At 57.5% G+C, this 26,978-nt stretch overlaps 2 protein-coding genes across 4 annotated transcripts in view; one reads left to right on the top strand and one right to left on the bottom strand.

The window, feature by feature from the left end:
• CLSTN1 (calsyntenin 1) overlaps positions 1 to 5,040 on the top strand; it is a 60,193-nt gene extending 55,153 nt beyond the window's left edge. Inside the window, exons 14-19 of the mRNA XM_090268239.1 lie at positions 184 to 410; positions 909 to 1,079; positions 1,456 to 1,601; positions 2,536 to 2,671; positions 2,968 to 3,152; positions 3,560 to 5,040. Of these exons, the coding sequence (XP_090124365.1) occupies positions 184 to 410; positions 909 to 1,079; positions 1,456 to 1,601; positions 2,536 to 2,671; positions 2,968 to 3,152; positions 3,560 to 3,751 (1,057 nt within the window). The 3' untranslated portion in view covers positions 3,752 to 5,040. The remainder of the gene's footprint in view (positions 1 to 183; positions 411 to 908; positions 1,080 to 1,455; positions 1,602 to 2,535; positions 2,672 to 2,967; positions 3,153 to 3,559) is intronic.
• Positions 5,041 to 6,251: 1,211 nt separating this feature from the next.
• Positions 6,252 to 26,978, bottom strand: part of PIK3CD (phosphatidylinositol-4,5-bisphosphate 3-kinase catalytic subunit delta) — a 45,256-nt gene continuing 24,529 nt past the window's right edge. For 2 of the 3 annotated variants that reach the window (XM_090268550.1, XM_090268551.1), the window contains exons 3-24: positions 17,476 to 17,648; positions 15,180 to 15,408; positions 14,835 to 15,064; positions 14,281 to 14,460; positions 13,896 to 14,045; positions 13,349 to 13,438; positions 12,086 to 12,307; positions 11,430 to 11,526; positions 11,210 to 11,340; positions 10,716 to 10,766; positions 10,453 to 10,620; positions 10,236 to 10,357; positions 9,937 to 10,080; positions 9,694 to 9,793; positions 9,378 to 9,556; positions 9,184 to 9,296; positions 8,947 to 9,025; positions 8,267 to 8,434; positions 7,685 to 7,808; positions 7,392 to 7,537; positions 7,037 to 7,169; positions 6,252 to 6,646 (exon numbers count right to left, since the gene is read on the bottom strand). In XM_090268550.1, coding sequence (XP_090124676.1) covers positions 6,509 to 6,646; positions 7,037 to 7,169; positions 7,392 to 7,537; positions 7,685 to 7,808; positions 8,267 to 8,434; positions 8,947 to 9,025; positions 9,184 to 9,296; positions 9,378 to 9,556; positions 9,694 to 9,793; positions 9,937 to 10,080; positions 10,236 to 10,357; positions 10,453 to 10,620; positions 10,716 to 10,766; positions 11,210 to 11,340; positions 11,430 to 11,526; positions 12,086 to 12,307; positions 13,349 to 13,438; positions 13,896 to 14,045; positions 14,281 to 14,460; positions 14,835 to 15,064; positions 15,180 to 15,408; positions 17,476 to 17,616 — 3,135 coding nt within the window. In that variant the 5' untranslated portion in view covers positions 17,617 to 17,648 and the 3' untranslated portion in view covers positions 6,252 to 6,508. The remainder of the gene's footprint in view (positions 6,647 to 7,036; positions 7,170 to 7,391; positions 7,538 to 7,684; positions 7,809 to 8,266; positions 8,435 to 8,946; positions 9,026 to 9,183; positions 9,297 to 9,377; positions 9,557 to 9,693; positions 9,794 to 9,936; positions 10,081 to 10,235; positions 10,358 to 10,452; positions 10,621 to 10,715; positions 10,767 to 11,209; positions 11,341 to 11,429; positions 11,527 to 12,085; positions 12,308 to 13,348; positions 13,439 to 13,895; positions 14,046 to 14,280; positions 14,461 to 14,834; positions 15,065 to 15,179; positions 15,409 to 17,475; positions 17,649 to 26,978) is intronic. The other variant, XM_090268552.1, reaches the window with a different exon arrangement.

Here is a 26,978-nt window from a genome sequence, read left to right as displayed (position 1 = left end):
AGACCAACCAGTCTCCCTTCTGTGAGGGAAGGCGAGCCAGAAAGTTGGAGTGATGTTTATGAACAGTGTTTGGAATCATGTTCCTGGCGTGGCCGCCCTGCTCTGTATTGGTGGCATCCCTTGCGTGTGCCGCCCCGCATGCCTCTCAGAACCCCGGCCTTCCGTTCCCTCCCCTGTCGGCAGGTGTCCGGACGAGGCCGCCTGCCTGGCAGTCCCCCCAGTCGACGGCTACGTGATGGTTTTGCAGCCAGAGGAGCCCAAGATCAGCCTGAGTGGTATCCACCACTTTGCTCGCGCAGCATCGGAGTTTGAAAGCTCAGAGGGGGTTTTCCTGTTCCCCGAGCTCCGGGTCATCAGCACCATCACGAGGGAGATGGAGCCTGACGGGGAAGGGGACGAGGACCCCACAGGTAACAGCCCCTCGGCCTGGGACAGTCGTCCTGGCCTTGGCTCGGAAGTGGGCGGCAGAGAGACCCCTCTGGTGCGGCCCACGTCTTGGGTCCTTCCTCTGGCAGTTGGGGAGGTTGGATACTTCTGGAGTCTGAGCTGAGGGCGGAGCTCATTATGCCTGTTAGAGACCCACCAGGAGGCCCTTCATTTTCTGGCTCAATGTCTGTATTGCACTGAACCCTGAAGAGGTAGAGGGGCCAGCTGCTGTTGCAGGAGATGCTGTCACTCACTGTGCCGGGGCCACGCCTCTGCTGGCTGGTCAGCGCCAGGAGGGCGGGCCTTCCTGGTGGCCAGTCCTCCTAGATACATAACGTACCCTGTCTTCAGAGTGTCTCTCCTGTACCCTTGTCACTGGTCTTGAAAGGGCTCTGAGTTTGAGGATGAGCCTGCAAGCCGTGGAGTGTGGTCCCTGCCGGGCTCCACGGCCTCTGCTATTTCTGGTTGGGCCCTTTTTGCAGTTCAAGAGTCCCTGGTGTCCGAGGAGATCGTGCACGACCTGGACACCTGCGCGGTGACGGTGGAGGGAGAGGCGCTGAACCCCGAGCAGGAGAGTCTGGAGGTGGACGGGGCCCGCCTGCAGCCCCGGGGCCTGGAAGTGAGCCGCTCCGACCTGGGCGTGACCTTCACAGGTGAGAGGCCGCAGCGCGACGGCCGGTGGGGAGCCATGTACCGAGCCTTCCCTGGGCCCCAGAACCTGGGGAGCGTCCTGGAGATGGGAAAGGGGGCCATTTCCCGGGGTTAGATGAGGCAGCACAGGCACTCCCTGCCTCACGCCCCGTCCTTACGCGGCGCAGCGGTCAGGCACGCGGCACACCCCCTTAGGGGAGAGAGCAGGCCCGTACACGGGCCTTCGCGCCTGTGGTTGGACAGCAGAACGGGGGCCGCTGGCTCAGCTTCAGCCGCCACCCGTGTTCTCACCGCGCTCCCCCCCACCCCCCGCCTCCCACTCACCGCGCTCCCCGCTGCCCCCCACTCACCACACTCCCCCCCGCCCGCCCCCCGCAGGCGTGGACACCATGGCCAGCTACGAGGAGGTGTTGCGCCTCCTGCGCTATCGCAACTGGCACTCCAGGTCCTTGCTGGACCGGAAGTTCAAGCTCGTCTGCTCGGAGCTGAACGGACGCTACGTCAGCAATGAGTTTCAGGTGGAGGTGAGCGCCGGGCCCTGGTATTGGCAAACGCCAACTTTTAGATGATCCATGATGGCAGCTGCTTGGGTTTGTCCCAGGGTGTAGCCTTGTCCAGATGGGGGCTGCTGCTGCTTAGACCCACGCAGAGTGGGGACACAGGTCATGCAGGGTGGCCCTTTCACAGGCTGCCTCAGCCCGAGGGCCTGGGGGCCTTTGGAGGGAGGTCAGGAGCCCGTGGCAGTGAGAGCCCGGGCCAGGACATGGCTGTTCCGAGGGTTGGCACTGCGCTAGGCAGAGCAGCACCCAGGAGGCGGGCTTTCTGCGGCTGTGGACGGCTGGCCCTGCCGTCAGTGGGTCCTCCGCTCGGGAGGGCTGCTGACGCTGTGGCCCGGGGGCCTCGTCTGCCTCTGAGGCTCCCCGTGCCTGCATAGCAGCCCCTCCGTCACTCAGGGCTTCTGCCGTCGGGACAAGTGGACCCAAAGCCATCCCGAGCGCTCGGATGGCTCGTGTCCATAGGGCCCTCCTGGGGCAGGAGGCCAAGCTTGTGTGCAGAAGAGTCAGCAAGTGTTTGGTCCGAGCCAGAGGGTGACGATGTGAAAGGAATAAGTGGTCATGCTGTGTGCTGTCCTTGCGGCTGTGACCCCAGGGAGGGGGGAAGCGGCCTTGGCTGGAGCCACTCGGACAGCCGGTGGGGAGGGGCCAGTGCTCCCGTCCTCTTCCCAGTCTGCTGTGCACAGATTCTTTTATAAAAGCCAGTGAAGATGGATTATTTGAACAGCAGTGTATTCCTTGGATGTGTGAATGGCACATTGTCACAGCGGTTTCTGAGTGCTTGCCCTTGGGTTTTCCCTGTCCCCTTCCTGTCCGCTGTGGGTGCTCTGGTCGTGCCAGCTCCTGGCCGGCAGGTCCGTCTCTCGGACACGTGCAGCGGCCTTTCTCTCTCCGCCACGCCCAGGTGAACGTCATCCACACGGCCGACCCCGTGGAGCCCGCCAACCACATGGCCGCCCAGCCGCAGTTCGTCCACCCTGAGCATCGCTCCTTCGTCGATCTCTCAGGCCACAACCTGGCCAACCCCCACCCGTTCGCAGGTAGGACTGTGGGGCCCCTCTCCCCTTCCTGCTGGGAGCCCGGCCCCTGCCGCCAGGCACGCTGCCGGCCCAGGTCACACGAGGAAACTGAAGCACCGACGGGACCGGCTCCGCCCGGCTGCAGGGCCCCGACTGGACCCGGACTTGAAACTGGTGCTGAGCTTTCTCAGCGTTTCCTCCTGTTCCCTGGGGTCCGATGAAGCTTCCAGTGCCTGTGCGGAGGAGGCGAGGACAGTGGCCTTCTTTCTGGGTGAGGGTTCATGTCATGACCCCGTCCTGTTCTGGTCTCACTGCAGTTGTCCCCAGCACGGCCACTGTCGTGATTGTGGTGTGCGTCAGCTTCTTGGTGTTCATGATCATCCTGGGGGTGTTCCGGATCCGGGCTGCTCATCAGCGAACCATGCGGGACCAGGACGCCGGCAAGGAGAACGAGATGGACTGGGACGACTCCGCCCTGACCATCACCGTGAACCCCATGGAGGTAGGCAGGGGCGGCGGCCCCCTGGCTGGGAACTGCTGTGGGCCGGGGCGGGGCTCGCCTCAGAGGAGCCGGGCGGACACAGTATATTTGATCCGCGCGACAGCTCTGAGGTACAGGTGTCCCACTTTCCAGGTGGGTAAACTGAGGCCCAGAGAGGCCTTGTTCAAGGTCATGCCACCCAGTGTGTCCCGTCATTCGCACAGTCCCTGTGGGGGGCGACCAGAGCTTTGCTTTTGGTCTCGTCTTTGACCAGGTGACTTCAGTGCAGTCCACCCCGTCTCGCTGTGGAGGGAGATGCAGGAACCCCTTCCTCTGTGGCTCCCAGGACGCGAACAAACATGGGGTAGTTGGGTCACAAGCTGGGGCGGGGGCCAGCAGCCAGACTCATGTGGCCGTCCCTTTGTCAGACGTACGAGGACCAACACAGCGAGGAGGAGGAAGAGGAGGAGGAGGAAGAGAGTGAGGATGGCGAGGAGGAGGACGACGTCACCAGCGCAGAGTCAGAGAGCAGCGAGGAAGAGGAGGGGGAGCCTGGGGACGCGCGGAACGCAAACAGGCCGCAGCAGCTGGAGTGGGACGACTCAACCCTCAGCTACTGAGCGCGGCCGCCCCCCCTTTCTGCTTCAGAAGACGCTGTTGCCCTCTCCGCGCCAGCCAAGGGTCCGCGGTGTGCAAAGTCCTTCTGGCCAGTAGGCCTGCTGACCCTCCCCTCACCGAACGTCACCCTGCTTGGTGTGCAGGACCCCAGGCGTCCTCCCTGCCCCCCACCCCCCCGCCAGGATCTCTGTTGGGAGGAGCGGACGCGTGCGCTGTCCGGTCACCTCGCTCCGCCGGGCCCTCATGCCTCCGGAAGCACCGAGTGACTGGACCCAGTGACAAAGGGTTAAAATCGCTCACTCCCACCTGTTAATCTTTTTTTTTTTTTTTTTTTTTTGTTCCCCCAAACTAGTGCATGTATAAAGTGGCAGAATGGGGCTTAATATGTAGATGATGAACTGACTTTTTAATACTTTGTACATAAATTGGGACTCCTCATGTCCTTCGTGCTGGCGCCACCCGGCCCGGGGTTGCCACATGAAGTGTGAGACACCGGGACTGTCCCAGCCTCTGGTCTCCATCCCCAGGTGGGGCCAGGCAGGCGAGGGCAGGGATTGGGTGTGCTGCTTGGTGGAGGGGACTCCGGAAGCTGGACCTGACCGGGCCCGTCTTTGGGATTCCACCTCCTCCTCCTGGGGAAGAGGAGTGGGCGGCCAGGGCCCCTGGGCTGCTGTGCACAGCGCTCCTTGGGCAGGAACCTGGACTCCTCGTGGGCAGCTCGGGGCTCACACCCGGACGTGCGGTTCACACTTAAGGACTTGGGGATAATTCGACGGTGCTGACCGTCTGACCGCTTGGTCTGGAGACAGCAGCGGGCCTGCGTGATCTGGGAACACATTCGCTGAACACATAGCCAGTGGCCCCAAGTCAGAATCGGAGTTCCCACCCCAGCCGTGCTCCACTCTCCCCCAGAGCCCCAAGGCAGGGGGGTGGGAGTGGGGGCCCTGCTGCTGCCGTGCTTGGCGGTGAAGGAGAGTGGGAGCCAGGAGCTAAGACCCCTATAGCACTTTGTCTCTAATTTACGTGTAAAATTTTAGATTTCTAAAACTGGGGGGGAAAATTTTGAATACTGTTCTGTGATCATAACTGCTAGTCTCGAGGACGCTGCTGGCTGTCCTGTGTCTGTGTGGCCACCCCTCCGTGTACTGTTGCTGTAGCTGCTGTGTAGACAATGGATAGACACCCACGCGGGGATGAGCCATCCTCGCTGCCGTGGCCCCACTTCCCCGCTGTGTATAAGACGAGAGGCCAGAAGTGTCTACGCTACAATAAAGTTCTGGTTCTAACTCCAGCGGCAGAGCGTGTGGTTTTCAATTCTGCATTCTGTTTCTTTTAGAGTCGAGAACATCACATGAAAAGGCTTTTATTTCTTGTCACCTGCTTTTGCCTCTCACTGCAAGGGCTCACAGAGGGCTGGCCTTCAGCCTACATCCCTTACATTAGACTCCCTTCCCCACACAGAACCGTTAAATGATTTAAAAAATAGATACTCTTCTCACCCAGCACACAGGCCAGGCGCCCAAATCAGAAACTGCTGTGTGTATGCAAAGTACGCTGCCCACGCAGGGGCGCACAGGCTCCTTATTAAATAAATAACAAACGCACACGGCTTTTCCCGTATCGGAACGCCGAGGTGGGTCTAAGGAACGCAGCCCTTAGCCGGGAACAGGTGCAGTCAATGTGCTCAGGGACCTGCCTCGCAGCTGCTTCTAGTAACAAAAGGAAGTCGGCCCCTGGGCTGCGGCACCTTGCGAGGTCAGCCTCGGAGTCTGGCAGGTCCCTGTGGGCTCCTAAGGGCCCTGGTGCCCGGCCGCGGCCCCACAGAGGGCTGGGAGAGGCTTAGGGATCTGCCCACAGCTAGTGTCAAGCTAAATGCTGTCAGAGGAGGTATCCACCCCACCCACCCCCAGCACCTCACACCTTTGGTACCTGATTGCTCACAGCGGGTTCTCAAAGGGGATAGTCTGGAAGGGCTCAAGTCCTTCCGTAAAGCCTGCTTTAGGAGGACGCTCGCAGATACTCACACCAAGTACTCTGACCTGCTTTCCCCGTGACCAGAATGAGCTAAATCAAGCTCAGGTGTTTTTAATCTGTCTTGAGGACCAGCACAGGTTACACTTGACGGGGCCGAGGCTGTTCTCCCTGGCCATAGAGGTTCAGTAAGTTTGGATTTCTTCTCTTCCCTGCCAAGAAAATCACTTTACAGCAGAGAGTAAGAGAGAATTCCCGTACCCGAGAGTCACATAAAAAGTGGAAAGCAAGCATCCCTGAATCAAGAGGGCACAGGACTCAGTCCACAGAGAGCAGGAAGGTGGAGGGGTGCTCGGAGCCGCGGGCGCCCCAACCGGGCAGCAGGTTCCAGGCAACCAGCTCAGGTGCCAAGCCCCGTGCCGCCCGGGAGGCCCGGGAGCGGGCTGCGCTCCGGTGGGGCTGCGAGTCTGCTGGGTCCAGATGCACTCGCTGGAGGACGAGGGTCACAGCCGTCCCCCAGGTGCCCAGACCGCGGCGTCTTCGCCTCGGGGACACTGACAACAGCGCCACGCCCCCCACACAAAGGATGCATTTCCGCTTATGGCTATTCAGTTCCTGAAACGTTTCAAGTCATTAATAAATAACCAGTGTAAACAAAAGGCAGTTGTGAGAGTGCTTTCCCGTCGGGCGCAGCTCAGGCTTTCGGGCCCCGAGGACGCCCTTGCGGTGCCCGTTCCCAAGGCTGAGAGTTTGCCCGTGTCCGGCCCGGGCGCCGCTGGGAGGGGCCGCTATTGCCTGTTGTCTTTGGACACGTTGTGGGCCAGCCAGTTCACTTTGGTTTTCCAGCTCTCGCGGAGGGCCTCGTTAAACTTCACGCGGAAGTGCTTCAGCGCCTCCTCCTCCGTCTTCCCCAGCGCCAGCGAGTCCTGAGGCCGAACCAGAAAGCACTGAGGGGCCGGCCCTGCTCAGGAAGGCGGGCCCTCCTGCCTCCCCGGACTGCCGCCCTCGGGGACGCCAGGCTCCCTCCTACAAGCACTGCAAAGAGTTAGGAAAGCCACCCAACATCTCCCATGGGAAGAGCTCTTGATTCTGATCCCAAACCAAGACAGGCCTCCAGACGCGCCCTCAAAATCAGATGCCCGCTCTCAACAGAACCGGCTACCTCCGGCTGCTTCCGCCAGCCCCCACCGCTGGGTCCCGAGCCGCATGAGGACACTGGAGTCAGGGGCACTGTGTGGGGTCCACCACACTCAGGTGGTAGGGTCCCCTCGGTCATACTGCCAGGAGACAGGCCTCGGGCCTGCCCAGGCCTTTACCTTGAGGTACTGGATGTCTTTGGAGCAGCTGAGCTCAGGCAGGCCTGCTGCACGCATCAGGGCGAAGAGGTGGAGGAAGAGCAGCCCGTGGCGTCTTAGGATGGTGTAGGCTCGCTCGCAGTAGCCGCGGAACCTGCAGGGGGACGCAGGCCCTGGGTGCTCCCAGCCACTCCCACCCAAACCCCGTTGGTGGGCGCCCTCACCCTGTAAGCGAAGCCACCCCCCTCCCCACCAGCCTGCCTCCTCCTGCAGGACCCAGCAACCCCCCCACACTGCTCCTGCCAGCAGTGGGCTGGCAGCCCCCTCTCCGCACCCCGGGTCCGAGGGGCATTTGGGGGGTCTGAGGCACCCTCACCTTTCAAATTTCTCACTATTACTAGTCTTCCCCTGCTGAATCACATGGACAAAGTCATAGGTGAGGATGAAGGGGACTCGCTCACGGTTGATTCCAAACTTGGTCTTGAAGTTCCCCAGAAAGTGGCCAAAATCTATGTGGAACAGCTAAGGGAACAGAAGGGAAGAGCAGAGACTGAGAAGGAGCCAGAGGGGCTTGGAGGGGCTCTATCTAGAGCTGAGTGCACAGCGGAAAGGCCGAGGGCGGGGGCCAAAGACGGGCACTGCCCGCACGGCGGCCCCACGCTGCCCTACCTGCCCGTTCTCGCGGATCATGATGTTGTCACTGTGCCGATCGCCGATGCCCAGCACGTAGGTGGCCACGCAGTAGCCAGCGCAGGACAGAGTGAACTCCTCAATGGCTCTGTCCAGGGCCTCCCTGGGTGGGGAGGGGATTGAAGACCGGGGCCTTCAGCACCTTGTAGCGCTGAGCCTTCCCTGCTGCCAAGAGGAGAGGCCACGCGGGGCAGAGCGAGGCGCGGCTGCCAGCCAGCCCGCACCAAGGCCCTAGACAGGCTACCAGGTGCCACCCTCCAGGCCCAGCCAAGCTACCAGGTGCGAGTGGCTGCATGTGGGATCCCAGCAGAAGTACCCTTTGGCTCCGCCAGCTCAAGTGGCAGATTCTGAGCCAATTCTAAATGGCGGTTGTTTTAGGTCCCTAAGTTCAGGGTGGCTGTTATGTAGCAAGAGGTGACTGATAACATGGGGGAACAGAGACAGACCCCACCCCAACACAGACGGGGGCTGAGCCAGGAAACCACAGAGACCGGCTTCGCCTTGGACTCCCAGCCGCACCCCTTGGAATGGAGCAGGCATCTGCCGCCGAGGCCGACCTACCCGGGGTTCTTGGACTTGAGCCAGTTGAGCAGGGCGTCCTTGTTGAAAGCGGCCGTGGCTGCCATGTTGCTCTTGTTCAGCTGGATGTTGGCGATGGTGTCCGAGTGAAGCACCACCTCGATGAGGCCCGTGCGGTCCCCGGTGGAGAGGCAGCCGTAGGGGGTCATCCTAGCCAGACGGGAGGAGGGGCAGGCAGTGGTCAGGGGCTGTCCCCAGGGGCTGCCTGACCCCTGAGGAGATCAAGAAACCCAAACTAGCCACAGGAGATGCCACTCAAGTAGCGGAAAAGGAGGAAAACAAGCAGCAGTTGGGGAGGGGGCGCCCTTGACTCCTAGGGCCCCGGGCAGGCTGCCCAGAGTGGATGCAGAGGAAGGGTGAGCACCTTTGCTCACAGAGAGAGAAAAACGCACATGGCTTGGAGGAAGACGGGGCAGGAAGCCAGGGATGTTGGGGGGATGGGAGTAATGGTGGGGCAGATGCTAAGGCCAGGCTGGCCTCCACCCCCATCCTGTGGCCCTATGGGCCTCCCCACCCCACCCTTGGCCCTTCCCTTAAACTGGCCCCCGCTCTTGAAACAGCACTTCTGTGGTGGTGGTGTCAGCCTTGGCAGAGGTCCCCTCCAAAGGGACAGGGTCCCAGGCCTGGTGCAGGCACCGGAGGAGGACAGGGAGGCTCCTCACCTCAGGTCCAGCCCCTCCTGTTTCCACAGCACATCCATGAGCTGGATCATCTGCAGGGTCAGCATGTCCTGGCGGAGGTCTGCGCCGCCAGCCCCCGGAAGGAAAGAGTGTGAGTTTCTCGTGGGTTCTGCTCTCCCAGCCAGGCCCCGGCCCCAGTGTCCCCGGACTTCTCTTTGGCTCGCCCTCCAGGGACCTCGAGCACAGCGCGGCGTGGGGAGGCCCGGCCCGCCCGCTCACCGTCCCCGTTCTTAAAGATGATGCCCACGCTGCCGCCGCTGCCAGCCTCCTCATTGCTGTACATGACCCACAGCGGCTTCATCTTGGAGTCCATGAACGTGCACTGCTCCACGCTGCCGGGCAGAGGGCGGTCAGCGGGGCCCCCGCCACCAGGCCCCGGCGGGCGGGGCGGGGAGGCCCGCACTGGGGCTCACCAGACTTCAGCCAGCAGGATGCTCGGGTCCAGCGGGGACTGCAGGTGGGAGAGGGCCTCCAGGTAGGTCTCCTGGCGCATGCACAGGTGCATCAGCTCCTTGGTCTGGGGCTTGGGGCACTTCTGGGAGCTCACTTTGACGACGTCGTTCAGGGCCTTCAGCTTGCTCAGCGCATCCCCCTGGCCAGGAGAATGGGGGGGACAGCATGGGGGGGCCTGGAGGGGCAGACTTTGAGCCTCAGGCCGGCCCAGGTGGTTCTAAAGGAGCCCAGGAGTGGAGCGCAGCCTGGGACAAGGGCAGGGACCCTGAGCCTCACCTGCTTCATCAGCACCTTCATGTGGTGGGTGCTGCCCCTGCAGTAGGCCTCCATGATGAGGCCGAAGCGCAGGGTCACCGACGGCACATGCATCTCGGAGCTGATGGGAGGGACAGAGGGGCTGAGTCTCTGCTGCCAGGGCCACAGGGCCCCGCCCAGCCCGGTCAGGACACCCAGGCCAGCAGGGAACGTGAGGCCCCTCCTTCCCACGGCCTTCCAGGGACGCCAGCTGGGTCCAGCTACCGGAGGTGCCAGAAGAGGAAGTGGCCGATCTTGCGGTTGGCCAGGGCTCGGTCCAGCAGGAACTTGGTCAGCTCGCAGTCGAGGTAGGACTCGTACTTGAGCACCTGCACCAGCTGCAGCAGGTACTGGAAAAGCTCGTCGTCCCTGCAGGGGAGGGAGGCCAGCTGGCTCGGGACGGGGGCCTGCAGCTGGCCACGGGGAGGCCCCCAGGGAAGGTTCAGTCCCCACCCTGCGCCCGCTGCCAGGCAGTCAGGGCAAAGCCACGCCCCCGAGGAGGAGGAGGAGCCCACGGGACTCACGTCAGTTTCCGCAGAGACTTGATGGCGAAGGAGCCCACGTGGCGGTCGGGGAAGCTGGAGTCCAACAGCTCCAGGGCGCTCAAGACGGGCAGCTCCGGCCAGGAGCACAGCAGGTAGAGCATCTGGGGGAGCTGATGGTCAGGATGGGGGCCTCTGCCCACCCCGGCTGCCCCTCCCTCTGGGCCACCCCGCCCCCCTGCTCCCCCCCGCCGCCCACCTGGGCCACGTCCTCGTGCTTGTTCCACTTAGTGACCAGCAGCAGCCGGGCCAGCGCCTCGGGGAAGTGCTCCTGGACCTCGTGGCGCATCTTCCACACCAGGTCCTTCTCGTGCTCATACAGCTCCCCGGACGCTCGCCGCTCCAGGATTTCCCGAAGCTGCAGCTGCTGAAGGCGCAGGGGGCACAGGGAGTGAGGCTACAGCCAGGTCCGCCCCCTCTGCCCCCAGCTCCGCCCCCCACCAACCACGGCCCCCCGCTCACCTCCTCCTCGGTGAAGCGTATGTGTTCCCCGTGCCGGCCCAGCTCCAGGATCTGCAACAAGCGTCCCTGCTCTCAGCAGCGCCCCCAGGGCCCCGGGGCAGGTGACCGCACTGCTGGCCTTGTGGGCCAGTGACTCCGTGGTGGGACTGTCCTGTGGTGTTTAGAGGCATCCCTGGCCTCCACCCACGAGAAGCCAGGAGCATCTCTCCCACTAGTTGTGACAACCAATGTCTTTGGACATTGCCTGAGGTCCCCTGGGGGCAAAGCAGCCTCTGGTTGAGAAACCACTGCTCTAGGGCACAGGAAGGTTCCAGAAAGTTAAGGAAGCCTCCAAATGTGTGGGGTGCCCCTCCCATGCAACTCACAGGGCCCAGGGCCCAAGGCCCACGTTCTGGGGAGCCCCAGAGGCAGGGTTGGGAAAATTCACCCAGTTTGGCCCACAGACTCTGAGCAGGGCAGGTCCCGGACCCCAGGTGGGGCGGGGCCTCACCGACCTTGTCCAGGGCAGGGTAGTACACAGGGTGGGGGGCCACCTCCGGAAGACAGATGGTGAGGGCAGCAGCACTCTCAGTGTTGGGGTTGCTGCACACAGTTCCTGTGGGGTTCAGCAGCTCCCCTTTCTCATCTGGACACGGGGACAGGTGGAGTTATGTGGGGAATGGCCCCCCATCGGGAAACCCACACACGCACCGCCTCCTCCTGGTCTGGGCCCACCTGGGACAGAGGGCCACATGTAGAGACAGTATTCGCCAGTCTTGAGCTGGTCCTTGTAGTCGAACAGGGTGAGGTTGGCCCAGGCGATGGGGCAGTCCTGGGAGAGATGGCGGGCAGGTCAGGGCCAGCGCCGGGGCTGCCCCGTGCTTGTCTGCCCGATGGGCCCAGCCTCCAGGTTGGCTTCCCTGCCTGCACTCAGACAGACCCCTTGCAAGGAAGCCAGCAAGTCAGCCCCCTCTTGGCTCCCTTCTGCTCCCCATTCCCAGCTCTGGAAGAACCCCCAAACAAACCACATCCACCCCAGAAGGCTGGCCCAGCTCAGCGCTGGGGCAGTCAGCATGGCTCGGTGGCCGGTCACATCCTGGGCCCCGTGACTCACTGCCCAGCCACCACTCCTTCCCGGCCAGCTGCTGACTCAGGCCACCCTGCCCCCCCGTAGGAGTGTCCTCCCACCCCTGCGGCTGCCTCCAGGTTCCCACAAGGACCAAAGGCCTGAGTCGATGTTCCGAATCAAGCCCAGGAAACCCAAACTGGCACGCGGCAGGGGCAGTGGCCGGGGCAGGAGGGGTGAAAGGATGGCGTCCCCAGGCTGAGGGGCCCCAGGGCTGCAGGACTGGACTGAGCCCAGGCCCCAGCCACCCAGCCGGCCCACCCACCGCCTTCTTGGACTTCTTCTTGGTGGAGCGAGCCTTCTTGGCCTTCTCGATCACGGCGTAGAGCGCGAAGCAGAGGCGGGCCATGCGCGGCAGGTCGCAGATGTTGATGTCAAACTCCAGGCGCTGCTTCCACACGGGCTCGGAGCACACGCTCACCTCCGAGCTGGACACCGTCTTGCACAGCGTCTCGGTGCCGTGGAAGAGCCCGGCCTGCACCACCAGCTGGGGAGGCGTGGGCGTCAGTCAGTGACAGGCGGCGGAGCCCCGGCCCCTCTCCCCTCCTGAGTCTCCCACCCATCTAAGGCGGGACTCCCCTCGGGAAATGTCCTCATTCCACATGGGTCTGAATCCCATGTCCTGCGTGGAAGGAGGAGGGACAGAAGGGGGGTGGGGCTGCTTGAGTGGGCCAAGTGGCCATGGGCCTGCAGGCGGGGTGGGGGAGGAGCGAGAGGAAAGGGTGAATGTGGGCAGGGCCTGGGGCACTGGTCTCAGCTCCCCAGCGACTCTGTGGGACCCCAGGGCATGTGGCTGCCTGCTCCTGCCTCAGTTTCCCCATCTGGGCTCAGGAACTCCAGGGGCCCTTCCAGCCCTAACACCTAGGGGGCTGACCGCTGAGGCGGGGGAAGGATGTAATGGCTCAGGAGCTGCAGGCCCTGCCCCCTCCCCCCCCCAGCTCCACCACAACAGGAAGCCGCTGTATCCACACCTCCATGATTCCACCAGGGGACCCCAGGCCTGCCTGCTTCTTAAATTAGCCCCCAAAAGCGCTTCCCAGAGACCCGACCTCACATTCCACAGACAGGACAATAAAACCGGCACCTAGCAGGCTGTCCCAAGGACTGGGGGCTCGCTCCCCAGGGGTCCAGGCACGTGTTGTACGCATCGCACCCCACCCCACCCCCCGGGAATCCCAAAAGGCCCCCAGGCCAGCGAGCGTGGCTCCTCTTCCAACGTCTGTCACCTCCCTGACTGTGGTTTGCACATCCCTGGGCTGGGCCTGGCCCCACCATCTCCACCAAAATCAAGTACCCAGAACTCGCTGGGCCCAGTTTCTAGGAATCAGCCTCTCTGGCCCGCGACCTGGTCCCCTCCCCTCTTCCTGTTTTGAAGCAGCTCACAACCACCCTAGGCAAGAACGCTGGGTAATGTGGTCAGGTGGCTTTCGTGTGACCCTGCCCCTTCCTCTGTCGCCCCTCCAGGCCACAGCCACCCTGTTTGTGCAAAAAACACCTGCTCCCCCCGCCCCGGCCCAGGAGCCCCTACCTTCATCCGCTCGTCAGCATTCACTTTGCTGCCCTGAATCAGCTCGATGAAGAAGGGCTTCTCCAGGGACCACAGGGACACAGACGAGGGCTGCAAGCGGGGGAGAAGCAGGGCCGTGAGAGCAGAAGGCTGCAGAGGCGCGGGTGGCTGGAGGGGGTGGGCGGGTGGTGCCGGCTTGTGGCGAGGCTCAGGTACCTTTCACCAATTCCCTCCTTCACCCAAAAACCGAAAACCTGCCTGCAGGTGGTCCAGGGGTCGCAACAGCCCCGAGCTGTGCAGGGCATGGAGCTCTGCCCCCGTGCAGGGAGCAGGAGGAGGGTGAGGAGGAGGGCGGCTGGGCCTGGAGGCCGCCCCCATCCCAGCACATCCGCTCGTGTTGGCTGCCCAAGCGCAAAGCCCCAATTCTCAACACTGACCATCTGGGGGCGTGAGACGAGGGGCCCCTGGCTCCACCGCCAGCCTGGGGCGTCGCCCAGGGAGGTCAAGGGTTAGACAGCCGGTGGGCAGAAGGGGGTGGCGGGGAGGGTGAGTGGAAGGCTCAGCTCACCCTCTTCATGGGAATGGGAGGCGGCTTGGTGCGCGGCTTCTGGACTTGGGCAGCAGGGTTGCTCTGCTCGTCCCGCATGGCGAGGATGGAGGAGGAGTGCACCATGGTCAGGTGGGGGGTCAGGCCGCTGTGCAGGCAGCTGCAGATGTACTGGGGGGTGGGGGCCGTGGGTGGTAAACAGGCAGTCCCAGCCGTTCCCGGGCAACAGGCTGTCCAGGGACGCCCCCGCCCACCTCCTGAAGACGGAGCCTGCCTTCTGTTGACAGGGAGGCTCAGCCCAGTGACCCCCCGAAGGCCTGACTCTTCGGGTTCAGGAGGCCGAAGGGCCAGCTCTCCCCACCCCGGCCCGGCCTCTGCCCAGGCCACAGGGACCCGGCGCCCTCACCTGGAACTGGCAGAGCGGGTAGCCGCCGTACAGGTACTCCTGCTTCCCGTTCACCTGCAGGGTGTAGTCCTCGGGCTGCTCCACCAGCGGCTGCCGGAACACCGTGGCCTTCTTCCGGAGGGCGCAGGCCATCAGCGCCAGGGGCACGTCCTTGGTGGACACCTGGAAGGTGAAGCTCTCCTAGGGAGAGGGGAGCGAGTCGGCCCTCCGTCCTGCAGCGCACGGGTAGGGGCCCCGTACTCGGCCCGCGCTGCGCCCCGAGTGCAAGCTGGGGAGGGCGGGGTCTGCCGAAGGCGCGCCGCCAACGCCCGGGACACACGGGCTGAATGAGGGACCGGACTGATGGCCGAGGCCGTTCTTCTGCCTCGTGGAACTTGCCTGGCGGATGTCAGGCCGCAGCCCGGGGGTGCATGGGTGCCCCACAAATGCCACCTGATGCTACATGAAGGAGCGTGAATTTGGGGGGCTGGTGGGTGCCTGGGGAGTTTCACAGGGGCAGCGCCCCCCACGGCCCCGGCGGCCTGGCTGCAGCCCCAGCAGGCGCCATGGCTCACCTCGCTGCCCTCGAACTTGACGTTGACAAGGAGGGCCCGGCTGGGGGCCCGCAGGGTGCCAGCCCCCCGGCTCCGCGCCGCGGGCTCCAGCTGCAGGGGGAAGCTGTACTGCAGCCAGGCCTCCCAGCCCAGCTGCTGCCGGCGGGCGGCCGCCTCCTCGCAGAACTGGCGCATCTTGGCTCGAAAGTCATTCACTTCTGGGTCACACAAAGAATCGAACTCATGCAGGCCTGAGAGGCAGGGGGGAGCCAGGTCAGCGGGGGGTCAGGGGTCAGGGGTCGGGCCCTGGCAGGGGTTGGTGGGGCAGGGCAGCCTGGAGCACATGGCCCACCCTGGCCGGGGTACCTTTGCCAATGAGGAGGCTGATCTGCGAGTTGATGAGCTTCTTCACCCTGTCACCCTCGCGGGCCACCAGGCGCAGCATGGGCAGGAAGGGCTGGATGTCACACAGCCGGCGCTGCTCATCCTCCAGCTCCTGCTGCTCCGCGGTCTGGTTGACACAGGTGAACACGTAGGCCTCGGGGTCACTGAGCATGTGGAAGAGCGGCTCATACTGGGCTCGGTGCCACAGCACCTGAAGGGACAGTCACCAGTCAGCTCCTCCGATCAGGACAGGCGGCCGGGGCGCTAGGAGGTGGCTCCGGGTGTCCCACCTCCGTGACCCCTATGAGAAGGCAATAATGGCAAGATCCCAAGACCACCACCCTCTCCAGACCCCAGGGGCTTTGACCACGCAGGTCACCAGGAGTCCCTGTTGCCGCTCTTCTGTGAAGGGTGCCAGGGATGTCTCACATCTGTAACTGAGCAGTGGGTCCCCATCCCCCCTGTAGGTTACGCACTCTGAGAGCCAGACCTGACCCCCTGGCACCTCCAGCTAATCGTTCTGGGGTTCATCACCCCAATTTGTAAGTGCTGGCAATGAATTCAGAAAAGTTTAACACACGGAAGGGGCATAAAACCATCTGTGGGCTGTGTGCCCTCCAGGGGAGGCGTCCCCAAGGATCACCGGGGAGCCACCTAGCAGTCACGCTTTAGTGCAAAAATGGTCACCGCTGAGTCACAGAGAAGATGAACAAGGAGAGAACAGCCTTGGTTTTCATCTGGGGGTGACGGGTAACTATGGCCCCTCAAAGGGGCGGGACCCAGAATCCAGGGACACCTGTGTCACACAGCACCCCAAGATACATCAGTAAGAGGAGAAGAAGGAAGCTGTAGAACAGCAGAGGTAATTCAAACCCATTTCATGAAACAACAATAATAAACACATTAATTACACAGATGAGGATCCGGGGAGCCACTGGGTTTCTGGGAGACAGCCATGCCCACCGTTTCCATGTTGCCTGAAGATGCCTTTGCAACAATGGGAAAAGCCTAGAATATCACTCTTTTGTGATAAACTCTGATTATGAACTCTTACATCCTTTTATTTCAGAGTTAACATGGTAAGATCTTTTTCATGTTATTAACTGTAGGTAAATAGTATTTTACAGTTAACCTTATTTTTCCGCTTACAGAGTTAACCAGGCGTGTTAATCAAATTTGAACACTGCAGACACATAAACCGCGTGGATCCCAGCAGCCACGCCTCACAGCCCAATTCCCCAGCAATTTCTTCATATATTGATTTATGCCAGCAGATTTATTAATGATAGTCACTCTGGAAAAAAAAATACTATACTAAATATAAAAAAGAAAACAGAAAACAGCAAAGGGTTAACTGTGGTTCTCTCACGTGGCTGGATCATAGATAATTTTTTCTTCTACTTTTTCTTATATTGCTAAATTTCGGTGTGTCCATATTACTTTTGAAAAAGAAAAAAGAAAGAAATGTAATTTTTAAAATCTCCCAAGAAGGGAAGATTTAAAAAAAAAAATCTCTCCTTGTTTTTTCTTCTCCTAAGTATAGCTTTTAAAATTCTGAGCTAAGGCCTTGCCTTGTGGCAGGACCCATTAAATTGCACACATTGTAAATGGAATAAGCCAGTCGCTACTGGATACTTACTATCCAGATGTCCAATCTTTCGACTCAGTCATTTACCCTGAAAATTATTTGACAGGACAAAAAACTATTTCCAAAGACGTTTACTAGGGCAACAGCTCTAAAGACAAAAGACCAGCAAAACTCTTCAGTGCCACGGATGGGGTGTGATCTTGAAGAGAATGGAAGGCCACATGGGAACCACACCCTGAGCTCTCACCAGGGTCACGTGCACCACACAGGGAAGTTAAATTCGGAATGCTCCGTGGGCTCTTATAACTGCAAGGTTGTTTGTTTGTTTTTTAATTTTTTTAAATTTTATTTTAGAGAGGGGAAGGGAGGGAGAAAGAGAAACATCAACTGGTTGCTTTCTGCTTTCTGAAAATGCCCCGATGGGGGGCCAAGCCCAGAACTCACAACCCAGGCATGTGCCCCGATCGGGAATCAAACAGGGAACCTTCCAGTTTGCAGGATGATGCCCAGCCCACTGAGCCATGCCAGCCAGGGCTAACTGCAAGTTTTTAAACAATCCTTGAATATTACTGATAGCCTTTAAAATCTGCATCCGGAGCTCTCAAATCTGAGAAATGAAGCATGTGAGTGTGAGTGTCTGTCTTTCTGAGTTCCAAGCTCTAAGGAGTAGTTTTAAGGTCAAGATCATACCTTCTTAATGGTGCTGAGGTTGGCATTTCGGGACACAGAGAAGTTCAGATAGACCCCTGTGGGCAGCAGGAAGTCAACTGCCACACTCTGGTTCTCCTCGCTGGTCCAGAATTCCATGGGGCAGTCCACCCCGGGGGGCATCCTGATTTTTCACTTCTCAAACACCTGTGGTCCTGAAAAGGAAGCAAAGGCAGACTGAGCCCCTGCAGGTGTGCTGGGTGAGCCCTTGGAAAGGCCCCTTTGGAAAACAGGATATCAGGACCTTGGACAGCAGAAGGCTCAGGATAAGGTCTGGGTACCCCACGCTGGCCTCCCTCCGGGCCCTGTCCTGCCTGGGTAGCTTGTGACTCCGACTGCCCCGGGTCACTGGCTCAGCTCCGCTGCCTGTCACCACAAGCAGGTCCTCTGCCTGCATCCCTCACAGCAGAGGCCCACCTTCAAGACACCAACAGACCCATTCGAGGTCATTTCTTCTCAGGAACACACACACGTGGGAGACCTCTGCTGTGGCCACCACCTGGCAAAGGAGCCAAATGGCAGGTCACTGCTCGGACACCCAGGACTGGAGAAGGACTGAAGGCTACAGTTCTTTGAAACCTCCTAACCAGAAAGCAGCTGGCCTACAATTGGCCATCAAACTATGTGCTGAAACATCTCAGTCATACCAAAACCCCAGTCCTACCCACCGCCCAGTAAGTAACAAAAGGTTACAGACACAATTAAAGGTCTCCCACGGTCTTCCCACCCCAACTTCAAGTTACCACCATCTGCATTCTGGTTCTTTATAATGTCCACTGACCTTTTTTAAAATCCTCACCCAAGGATATGCTTATTGATTATGAGAGAGAGAGAGAGAGAGAGAAACACTGATGTGAGAGAGAAACATCAGTTGGTTTCCTCCTGCAGGCTCCCTGACTGGGGATCAAACCTGCAACCTATGTACGTGCCCTGACCAGTAACTGAACCCACAACCTTTTGGTTTACCGGCAACCTTTTGGTTTACCGGCAACCTTTTGGTGTACAGGACGACACTCCAACCAACTGAGCCACCTGGCCAGGGCTCCATGGATGTTTTCATACTTGTATTATACTAATATGTATCTGCAAACAATTCCTAATATTTTTGCACGCTTTAATACTTTGTATGAATAGAGAGTCTTCTGCAACTTGCTTATATCCTTTAGATTTATCCACGTTGACCCATGTAGCTCTCGTTCATTCATTTTAACTTTTGTGGTATTTCCTTGTGTAAATAAACCACAATTAATTTGCCCCTTCTCTTGTTGATGAACCTCAGGTTTGTCTCTACGCTGTTTGGTTATTGCAAACAATGCTACAATGTATATTCTAGCTCACATCTCTCTGTGAGCATGTTAGAGTCCCAGATGAGTATTATCCAAGAGAAGTAAAATGTGACCCACATGTGGAATGTCAAAGTTACCAGTAGTCATATTTTTAAAAAGGGCGCGGATAAAATTAATATATTTTATTTAACCTACTATATCCCAAACATGGTTATTTTGATGTTATCAGTGTAGAAAAATTACTTAGGAGATATTTTACATTCTTTTTTCTGGTATTATTTTGAAATCTGGTGTGCATTCTACAACTCAGACAATAGTTTCATCTCTAAGCAGATTTTATACCACTGACAGGTGAAAAAGGAGGCTCATAGACTCAACTTGTCCCAAATATACTTTTACAAGTTTTCGAATAAATGAATTCAAGGATCAATTCTTACATTGAAATGAATGAAAATTCAATAACATGGTTAAAAGTTCCATTCCTCAATCCCGCTCTCCAGAGGTAGGTGCTCCCGAATGACCCGTGGCTGGCTGGCTGGGGGCCACCCCGGACAGCGCGGTCCAGGGCGCACACTCAGTGTGGAATGGTCAGGTCACAGGTAGGACCCGTGACAGGTGTGGCACAGCACTAACTTTACCGAAGGAAAGCGGTGGCCGCCCTCAGCCATAGCAACACTTGCTCCTCCTCTCTCGCAGGAACTTGACGTTGGTTATCAAACATGCTCATTTATGCTCATCGGACCAGCGTCAAACGCTCTTGTTATTTTAATTGGCACTTCCCTGGTTTTCCGTAAAAGGTCTGTCTTCTCCAAATAGCCTGCTTATAAACGTTGCCCATTTTTCTGTAGAGTTATTTATCTTTTTCTGAATAGCTTGTAGAGTTTTTTTTTGTGTACTCTAGACTGAATTCTTTTGTTGATTAAATGAGTTGGAAAGGTCTAGTTTGAGTCAGCGTTTCACCTTGTTTACAGTGGGTTTTTTTTTTATGAGTAGAAGTTTTTACTGTTGATGTAGCAAATTTATCAACCTCTTCCTTTTTGTTCTATGATTTTACTCTTTTTTTTTTTTTTTTTTAATCCTCACCCAAGGACATTTTTTCATTGCTTTTAGAGAAGGAAGAAGGGGAAGAGAGAGAAACACTGATGTGAGAGAGAAATGTCGACTGGCTGCCTCTCGTGCGCACCCCAACCAGGGATGGAACCTGCTACCTTGGCCCGTGCCCTGACTGGGAATCCAACCCATGACCTTCTGGTCTATGGGATGATGTTCCTACCGACCGAACCACACTGGCCAGGGCTGATTCTCATTCTTCAGAAAAATACTTCCCTAACCTAAAGTCACATACTTCTAGGTTTCAATGACTTCTAAAACAGTGGAAAGGAAATGCTGAGTGGGAGGCCGATGCGCTGGTGGCTGTGGGGGACGGGCCAGGCCATGCCCCAGGTTGGAGGCAGAGCTCCGTGTGCACACCACCCGCCACTACACGGACGCCTCCGCTGAGATCCCCATCCTGATGGCAAAACCACATCCTACTCCGTTTCTCTTTCTGAGAATCACCAGGCCGAAGGCTTTCTTTTGATTCAAAACGCTGGGGCTCGTCAGGAATCCTGGAGAACCCACTTAACAGCGCTGCATGTGCTTGGGCTGAGTTCGAGGATCAGGAGCACCTCTGGCCCTTCCTTCTTGAGGCTGAGGGGACCAGAGGGACAGACGCGGCTCCAAGACACAGGCACCCCTCACTCCCCTGCCTCTCAGCACCACGGAAATGAAGCCTTCCACTACTTACACCCATCTGGAATGCAGGGAAGCCCTTGGATGTAAAAAACTCATTCCTAGCCCTGGCTGCTGTGGCTCAGTGGATTGAGCATCAGGCCTGCGAGCCAAGTGTTGCTGGTTCGATTCCCAGTCAGGGCACATGACTAGGTGGCACATCAGGTCCCCAGTTCGGGGTGCATGAGAGGCAACCACACAGTGATGTTTCTCTCCCTCTCTTTCTCCTTTCCCCTCTCTCTAAAAATAAATAAATAAACAAAGCAACAAACAAATTAACTAAAAAAAAAAACAAAAAAAAAACTCATTCCTAAAAGGGGAAGACTCAGGATGGCATGGAAAGGGCATCATCAAATGCCAGACACGGGTCAGGAAAAAGTGGGAACTCCTTCTCTCTTTGGGGGCCCAGGACCCAGGCTGCAGCCGCTAACAAGCCCCAGCTGCCTACGAAGCCCGGCCTCGTCGCTCTGCGGTATGTGTGGGGCACAGAGGCCAGCTCATCCAAGGACTTCGGAACTGCTCCAAGAATGCAAACTGGCACAACCACTTTGGGAAGCTGTGTGACAGTATCAGCTATGCCCTGTGACCCAGCAATTCCTCCTGGGTATACACCTAAGAGAAATACAAGCATGTGTACCAAAAACAAGTCCAAGAGCGTCTGCAGGATCTCTATTCACAACAGCCCCAACTGGAAGCTTCCCAAATGCGCATCAGCAGTAGAATGGAAAAATAAATTGTATCCGCTCCCAATGGAATGTTATAGAGCAATAAGAATGATCTACAAATACACACAACAATATAAATGAATCTCACAAACACAAAGCTGAGCAAAAGCAATCAGGCACAGGTACGTGCTCATGATTTCAATTATGCACAGAACAGGCATGGGCAGGACTAAATCTGTGTTAGCAGAAGAGATGGGGCTTGCCCCTGGGGGAGGGCAGTTACCCCAGAGGAAAGGGGCACGAGGGACTTCCGGGGGCTGGGAATTTTGGGTTTCTTGATCTGGAAGCTGGGGACTTTTCACGAACTGAACACATCCTCAGCCCAAGTGGTTCAGATGAGTTGACTTCACTCCAGGCCCGAGACTCAAACCCAGCCAGTCAGAGCCCTGAATTCCCTCGGCCATGGGGAATGGATTGGAAGCGGGAATGGCACTGAGGCCCAGCCAATCACCGTGCATCATCTTTACAGAGATTCTAGGAAGGGCATGTGAGTGTCAAATCAGCACAATGGGTTTTGACATCTGGAGTTCCTCCTGGGGTAGCAGAAAACGCAGACGAACGACCCAGGGCTGCTGGTGACCATCGGCTGCCCTGATGGGGTGGAACCTGAGAAGGGCCCAACATGAAGGAAAGCAGAGTTCAGCACGGAGAGTACAGGCAGGTCCTGAGGACGGCCTTTGATGTCCTGAATCCAGCCACGCCTGAAGCTCAGCTCTATCCTTGGACTACACAGTTCTCTCAGCCAATAAATACCCTCTGATTTTTTTCCTTTTTAACTTAGAGCAGTTTGAGTTGGGTTTTTTGTCCCTTACAGCTGAAATTACCTATTTCCATTAATGGAACAATACATTCCATCTGGGGAAGCTTCTAGTGTTTAGAAAGTTCTTTCCTTGGAAATTGGCCTGCCTCTAGGAGCCAGCCCTGTCCTTTGTGCTGCCTTTGAGACACACGGACCTGTCACCCGATGGCTCTCTGCTGGATGGTGGCCCCAGGACCTCTGTTCTCCCCCACAACATGGTTTTTAGACTCTTTTTGCCAAAGTCTGGCACCCAAGCTAACAAGAGGCTCCAGACTGGGGTCTGACAGGCCAACTGCAGAAGAATGTTCTGGGCACCAAGCTCTCATTTGCTCAACCTGAAAGTGTTATCAGGTTCCAGAAAGTTCTTCGGGGGCCACATCACTGAGCTTGCTGGCTGCCAACCCTCCAGACATTTCTCAGAGTAAGCCAGGTTCTCCCAGCCTGCGTGAAAACACAATTCCTGAATCCGGGGGCAGGAACTCACTATTGCTCTTGCTAATTCCAGCTCACAGAAATACTCGCCACCCCCGTATTCCTGGACTGGATATTTGATACCTGTCGCTCACCTGCGATACACTAGTTTACTCGGCTGGTATTCATTAAGTGGCAGGAATCACTTACTCTCCGGAGGGGAGACCCTCACACCCAGATACACAGTAGGGAAGGACGATCATGCGGGGATGGGCCAGAGGCGCCACCCCAGGAGCACTGGGTGGGGACGGCGACAGGAGGGTGTGGATGGGACGGCTCAAAGAGGTCAGCAGGGACCAAGTCCTGCAGGGCCTTTGGAACAGGGGAGACACCTGGGTTTCACTTGAAGAGTGAAGGGCGGCCCTGGAGCTCAGTCTTAGGCAGGGGAGCCAGGGGAGCCGTGCAGCCTGATCTGCATCTGAACCGCTGCCGCTGGCTGCGCGTGGGAGGCCTGGAGAGAAGCCGGCGTGGGGTGACACAGGGTGGGGGGCTCGTGCCACCGATGAAGTGGCTGCATCGGAGCTGGAGACAGAAAGGGAGTCCAGGTATACTTAGAAGCTTGGGCGGGTCGCAGAGGGGACAGTGAGGGAGGCGGTAAGGAGGACAGCCGGGTTTGGGCTTGGGGGATGGGATGGGCGGTGGGAATTTCCTGAGATGGGGAAGTAGAAGGGGACGAGAGCGTGAAGGTAAGAAAACAGCAAGAGCCGCCGTTCAGACACATTGAATCTGAGAGGCTACTGAACGTCCCAGTAAAGACAGCCGAAGGGGAAGGTCTCTGGTTTGGAGCTCAGGGAAGAGGTCCTTGGGGTCAGAGAGATATAATTTGGGGTCAGTAGGTGACACATAGATGTGGATCCATGGGGACAGATGAGATGGCCTAGACACAGAGGGTAAGAAAGGCCAGGACCACCCCCAAGGCGCTGGGGACCAAGCAGAGGGGAGCCACGAGTCACCCGCCCTTGCTCTGAGTCATCTAGAACCTTGAGGCAGACGTGTCTGTCTGCAGCTGAACCGTTCATAAAATATCAAAAAACTGGACAGGAAGGAGCTCAATTCCTTTCACCTTCCACTTCCGGCCAGCACAACGCACAAACAGTCACGCGACGGCAGAGCGGAGCCGGCTGCAGGTCCCTGTCACAGGACCCGCCGTCCCTCTGCGAGTCCTTCTCAGTGAGACGCGCTTTCTCCGGCCTGAGGCTGCAGATCAGTTTCTCTGGCTGAGAGCGTCTGAGGGGCAGACCTGAGTCCCAGGCAGCCCGCGGCGTTCCTCCAAATCTCTCAATAAAAGCAGGAAGGCCTCCCGCACCCTCCCCGCCAGCGGCTCCAGGGGCCTGGGTTTATTTCTAAGAAGGATGCAGCAGCCCAGAGTTGCAAGCGTTCCCCCCAGACGGGGAAGGCAGCGTCAGCCCATCTGCAGTGCCCTGGGCTGGCAGACCTGCTGGCTGGTGGTGGCTTGTCCTAAGGTCAGAACTGCTAAAAAAATAAAATTCCTTTCATTCCTTTTGAAAGGCCACAGACCTGGGGCTCTGAACTGGTGTCTCCAGAGTCAAGGGGCCATGGCACATGTGCCTGATGCCGTCACCAGCCTCTGTCGACATAGGGACAGGCTTCTTGGTACTGTAGTTACATGTCCTGGGCAACAGCTTCCCCAAGGAACACATAGGTCACACCCTCAGCAGGCTCTGTGCTGGGGACAGGCAGCAGGGAAGAGAAGAGTGTTCTGGTCATCTGAGCATAAACATCCTCCTCCCTGTGGGTGCCCTCAGCAAAACATGCCGTGTGCCTCCAGGAGTTTCTCCAGAGCTAGAGTGTAAAGGTCCTCCCGCCCCCCCTCCCCGGTCATGCCTACGGATCTGCGGATCTGCGTATAGAGAGAGATGCCCATTAGTCCCAGGACAAAACATCTGCCCAATACCTGGATTTCAGGACTGAAAGCTACCACCCCAAGAGAAGGAGCCTCAGAAACTTCAAGAAGGTGGTCATACCCACAGTCCAAGGACATGCCATCCATCCAGGCTGGGAGGGTACAAGACCAGCAGTCACCGTGACAAGGGACAGGAACCACCGTGCTGAACGGAGCGGAGTCTGCGTTGCACCTCTTGACCTGGGTTTATTTTCAGGTGCTTCTCAGCCTCAAAGAGCCCTAACCAAGTGCTGGGTGCACCGCAGCCGTGAGCCGCAGCGACAGGGCAGCCTGGCACCTACATCCAATGCAGGCGGCACCTCTGCCGTCCTCTGACGCAAAGCTGCTGTCGGCGGTGGTCAGCTGGGGGTGGGGACGTGTGTCCAAAAAGGGGCTGTCCAGAAGCCAGACCAGGCAGGTCGGACATCCCGGAGACCAAGCCCAGGGTGAGGGGGAAGGGCTTGTCTGGAGGGCTGTGACATTCCGAGCTCCCGCCATAGAAGAGGGGTCGGAGGAGCGAAGGAGGAACACGGATGATAAAACCAAGTGCTGTGACGCTCTGCAGATGGCAGCCCAGTGTCCGCTCGGATGGCCAGGGGAGGACAGAACGGCCTCGGTCCCGGGTTCTCATCTACCCGCTTCTGCATCCCTGCCAGTTTTTAAACTTTCTTCTTCCTTTTTAAAACTTTTACTCTCTCCCACTTCAAATGTGTCTCCTTTGAGGCCATAGTTTTCAACAGGACAGTAACTTTTAATTTGAATATCTAAAAAGGATTTAAAAAATCTTCAAGGGCGGGAAACCAAGACAGACACCCCAGGTGAGAGGTGTGGTCTTTGGAAATTCTGTTCTATGTGGGGGTGGGAGAGGGGGGAGACTTCTGACTCCGGCTGCTGTCAGAAAAAGCCAGCCAGCCACCGTGAGAGAAAGTCTGTGCCAGCTGTCTCTTATGTTCAGCTCATCGTCCACCCAAACGGAGCCCCCGACACTACACATCAAAATCAGTAAAAAATCCTGTGGTGTCACATCTGGTGATTTGGGGAATTCAGGAACTGTCATAAAGAAGCAATTCAAAAGTCTAAATAAAAAATAAAGCTATATGCACCAAGATATTTGTTGTGGTATTGTTTGTGAAAGTGATATATCTAAAACATTACGGAAATGGCTAAGTCAATGAGCACACATTAACCCTTTTTATTTTTTTTTAAATCCTCACCTGACGACATTTTTTTCCCCCATTGCTTTAAGAGAGAGAGGAAGGGAGACAAGAGAAACATTGATGTAAGAGAAAAAACACTGATCACCTGCCAGGACAGGGAATCGAACCTGCAACCCTTCAGCTACGGGACAACATTCCAACTGAGCCACACCAGCCAGGGCCGATCACACATTAACTTAAAGAGTGAACGCAGTCATTAGAAGGACGCCCGTGCACACTACACAGCGCTGCAAATGTTCCCCGCATTAAACGACACCGAAACGCCCACACATTAAATGCACACACATTATCATGGCAACATGATCGCCGGCAACGCGTTTCAGGAAGTACGGAGAAAATGAAACAGCACACGGGTGTCACAACGAGGACTTTTAAATCTCAGCGCCTATGAAAGTTACACAAGCAGATGATTTTCTAAATTACTTAAAAAAATGTTTGCAGCAAAAAGAAGAAAAGAAGAAGCAGTCTGCTGACCTCCACAGGCAAATACACCACCCCCGATTTCAGTTGTTGCTTTGATTGTTTTTCTCCACGTTTCTAAATCACAGGTTCATACTGATATTTCTGGAGTTTGAGCTTTGAACTTCTTACCTTAGAAGGTAAGTGTGTGCTTCCAGCGTCTGCACACATGCGCACATCCTCTTGTCCAGCTTCTGAACAGAGCGATGTGATCAGCGCTTGCTCATCAAACGTCAGGGCTTTCATTATAATGACGATATATCATTCAAAGCTAGGCCACATAGTATATTGTGATTTTATTTCTTTTCCTGTTCAACTTTCTGTTATTCCTGTAGTTCCTAGTGGCCTCGCTTTTCATTTTCTTTGTTTTCTCTGTCCGAATATGTAATGCCTCCCTGAACTTTCCAACAGAAGAACTATATATAAAACTCCTCAGAACGCAGCCAACATGTCAGCTCGGCCACCAGCTCCGTTCTGTCCCTTGGAGCTATGGGTCCCAGGGCTCTGGGTCACCCTCCTCCCCGCGGGGCTGCCTGCCCTCAGACCAGCGGCGCGGCTGCGACTGTAGCACTGGGACTTCCCTCCACCATCCTACGGAATCCCTGTCACCTTCTCCCACCAGTCAGGGAACTCAGTTGCAACTAAAAAAGCCACCTCTCCCTGGTTCAGCAGGGAGGAGCTGACGGATTATGACCTATTTGCTGCCCTGTGAGGAGATCACTGCTCTGTAGGCGAGTTTGAGGACGGATTAGTGATGAGTACGTTGAAAACAAAGCAAATAAAAACACGAGGCAACTATCAAGTCCAGGAAAAACAGCAAGTTGGACAAGAAAAGAAATGCAACTGTGGTCCACC

Source organism: Furipterus horrens, unplaced genomic scaffold (assembly GCF_987537825.1).
Source record: "Furipterus horrens unplaced genomic scaffold, mFurHor1.1.pri manual_scaffold_3, whole genome shotgun sequence".
Taxonomy (NCBI): Eukaryota; Metazoa; Chordata; class Mammalia; order Chiroptera; family Furipteridae; genus Furipterus; species Furipterus horrens.
This window is presented reverse-complemented; position numbering and strand designations above follow the sequence as displayed.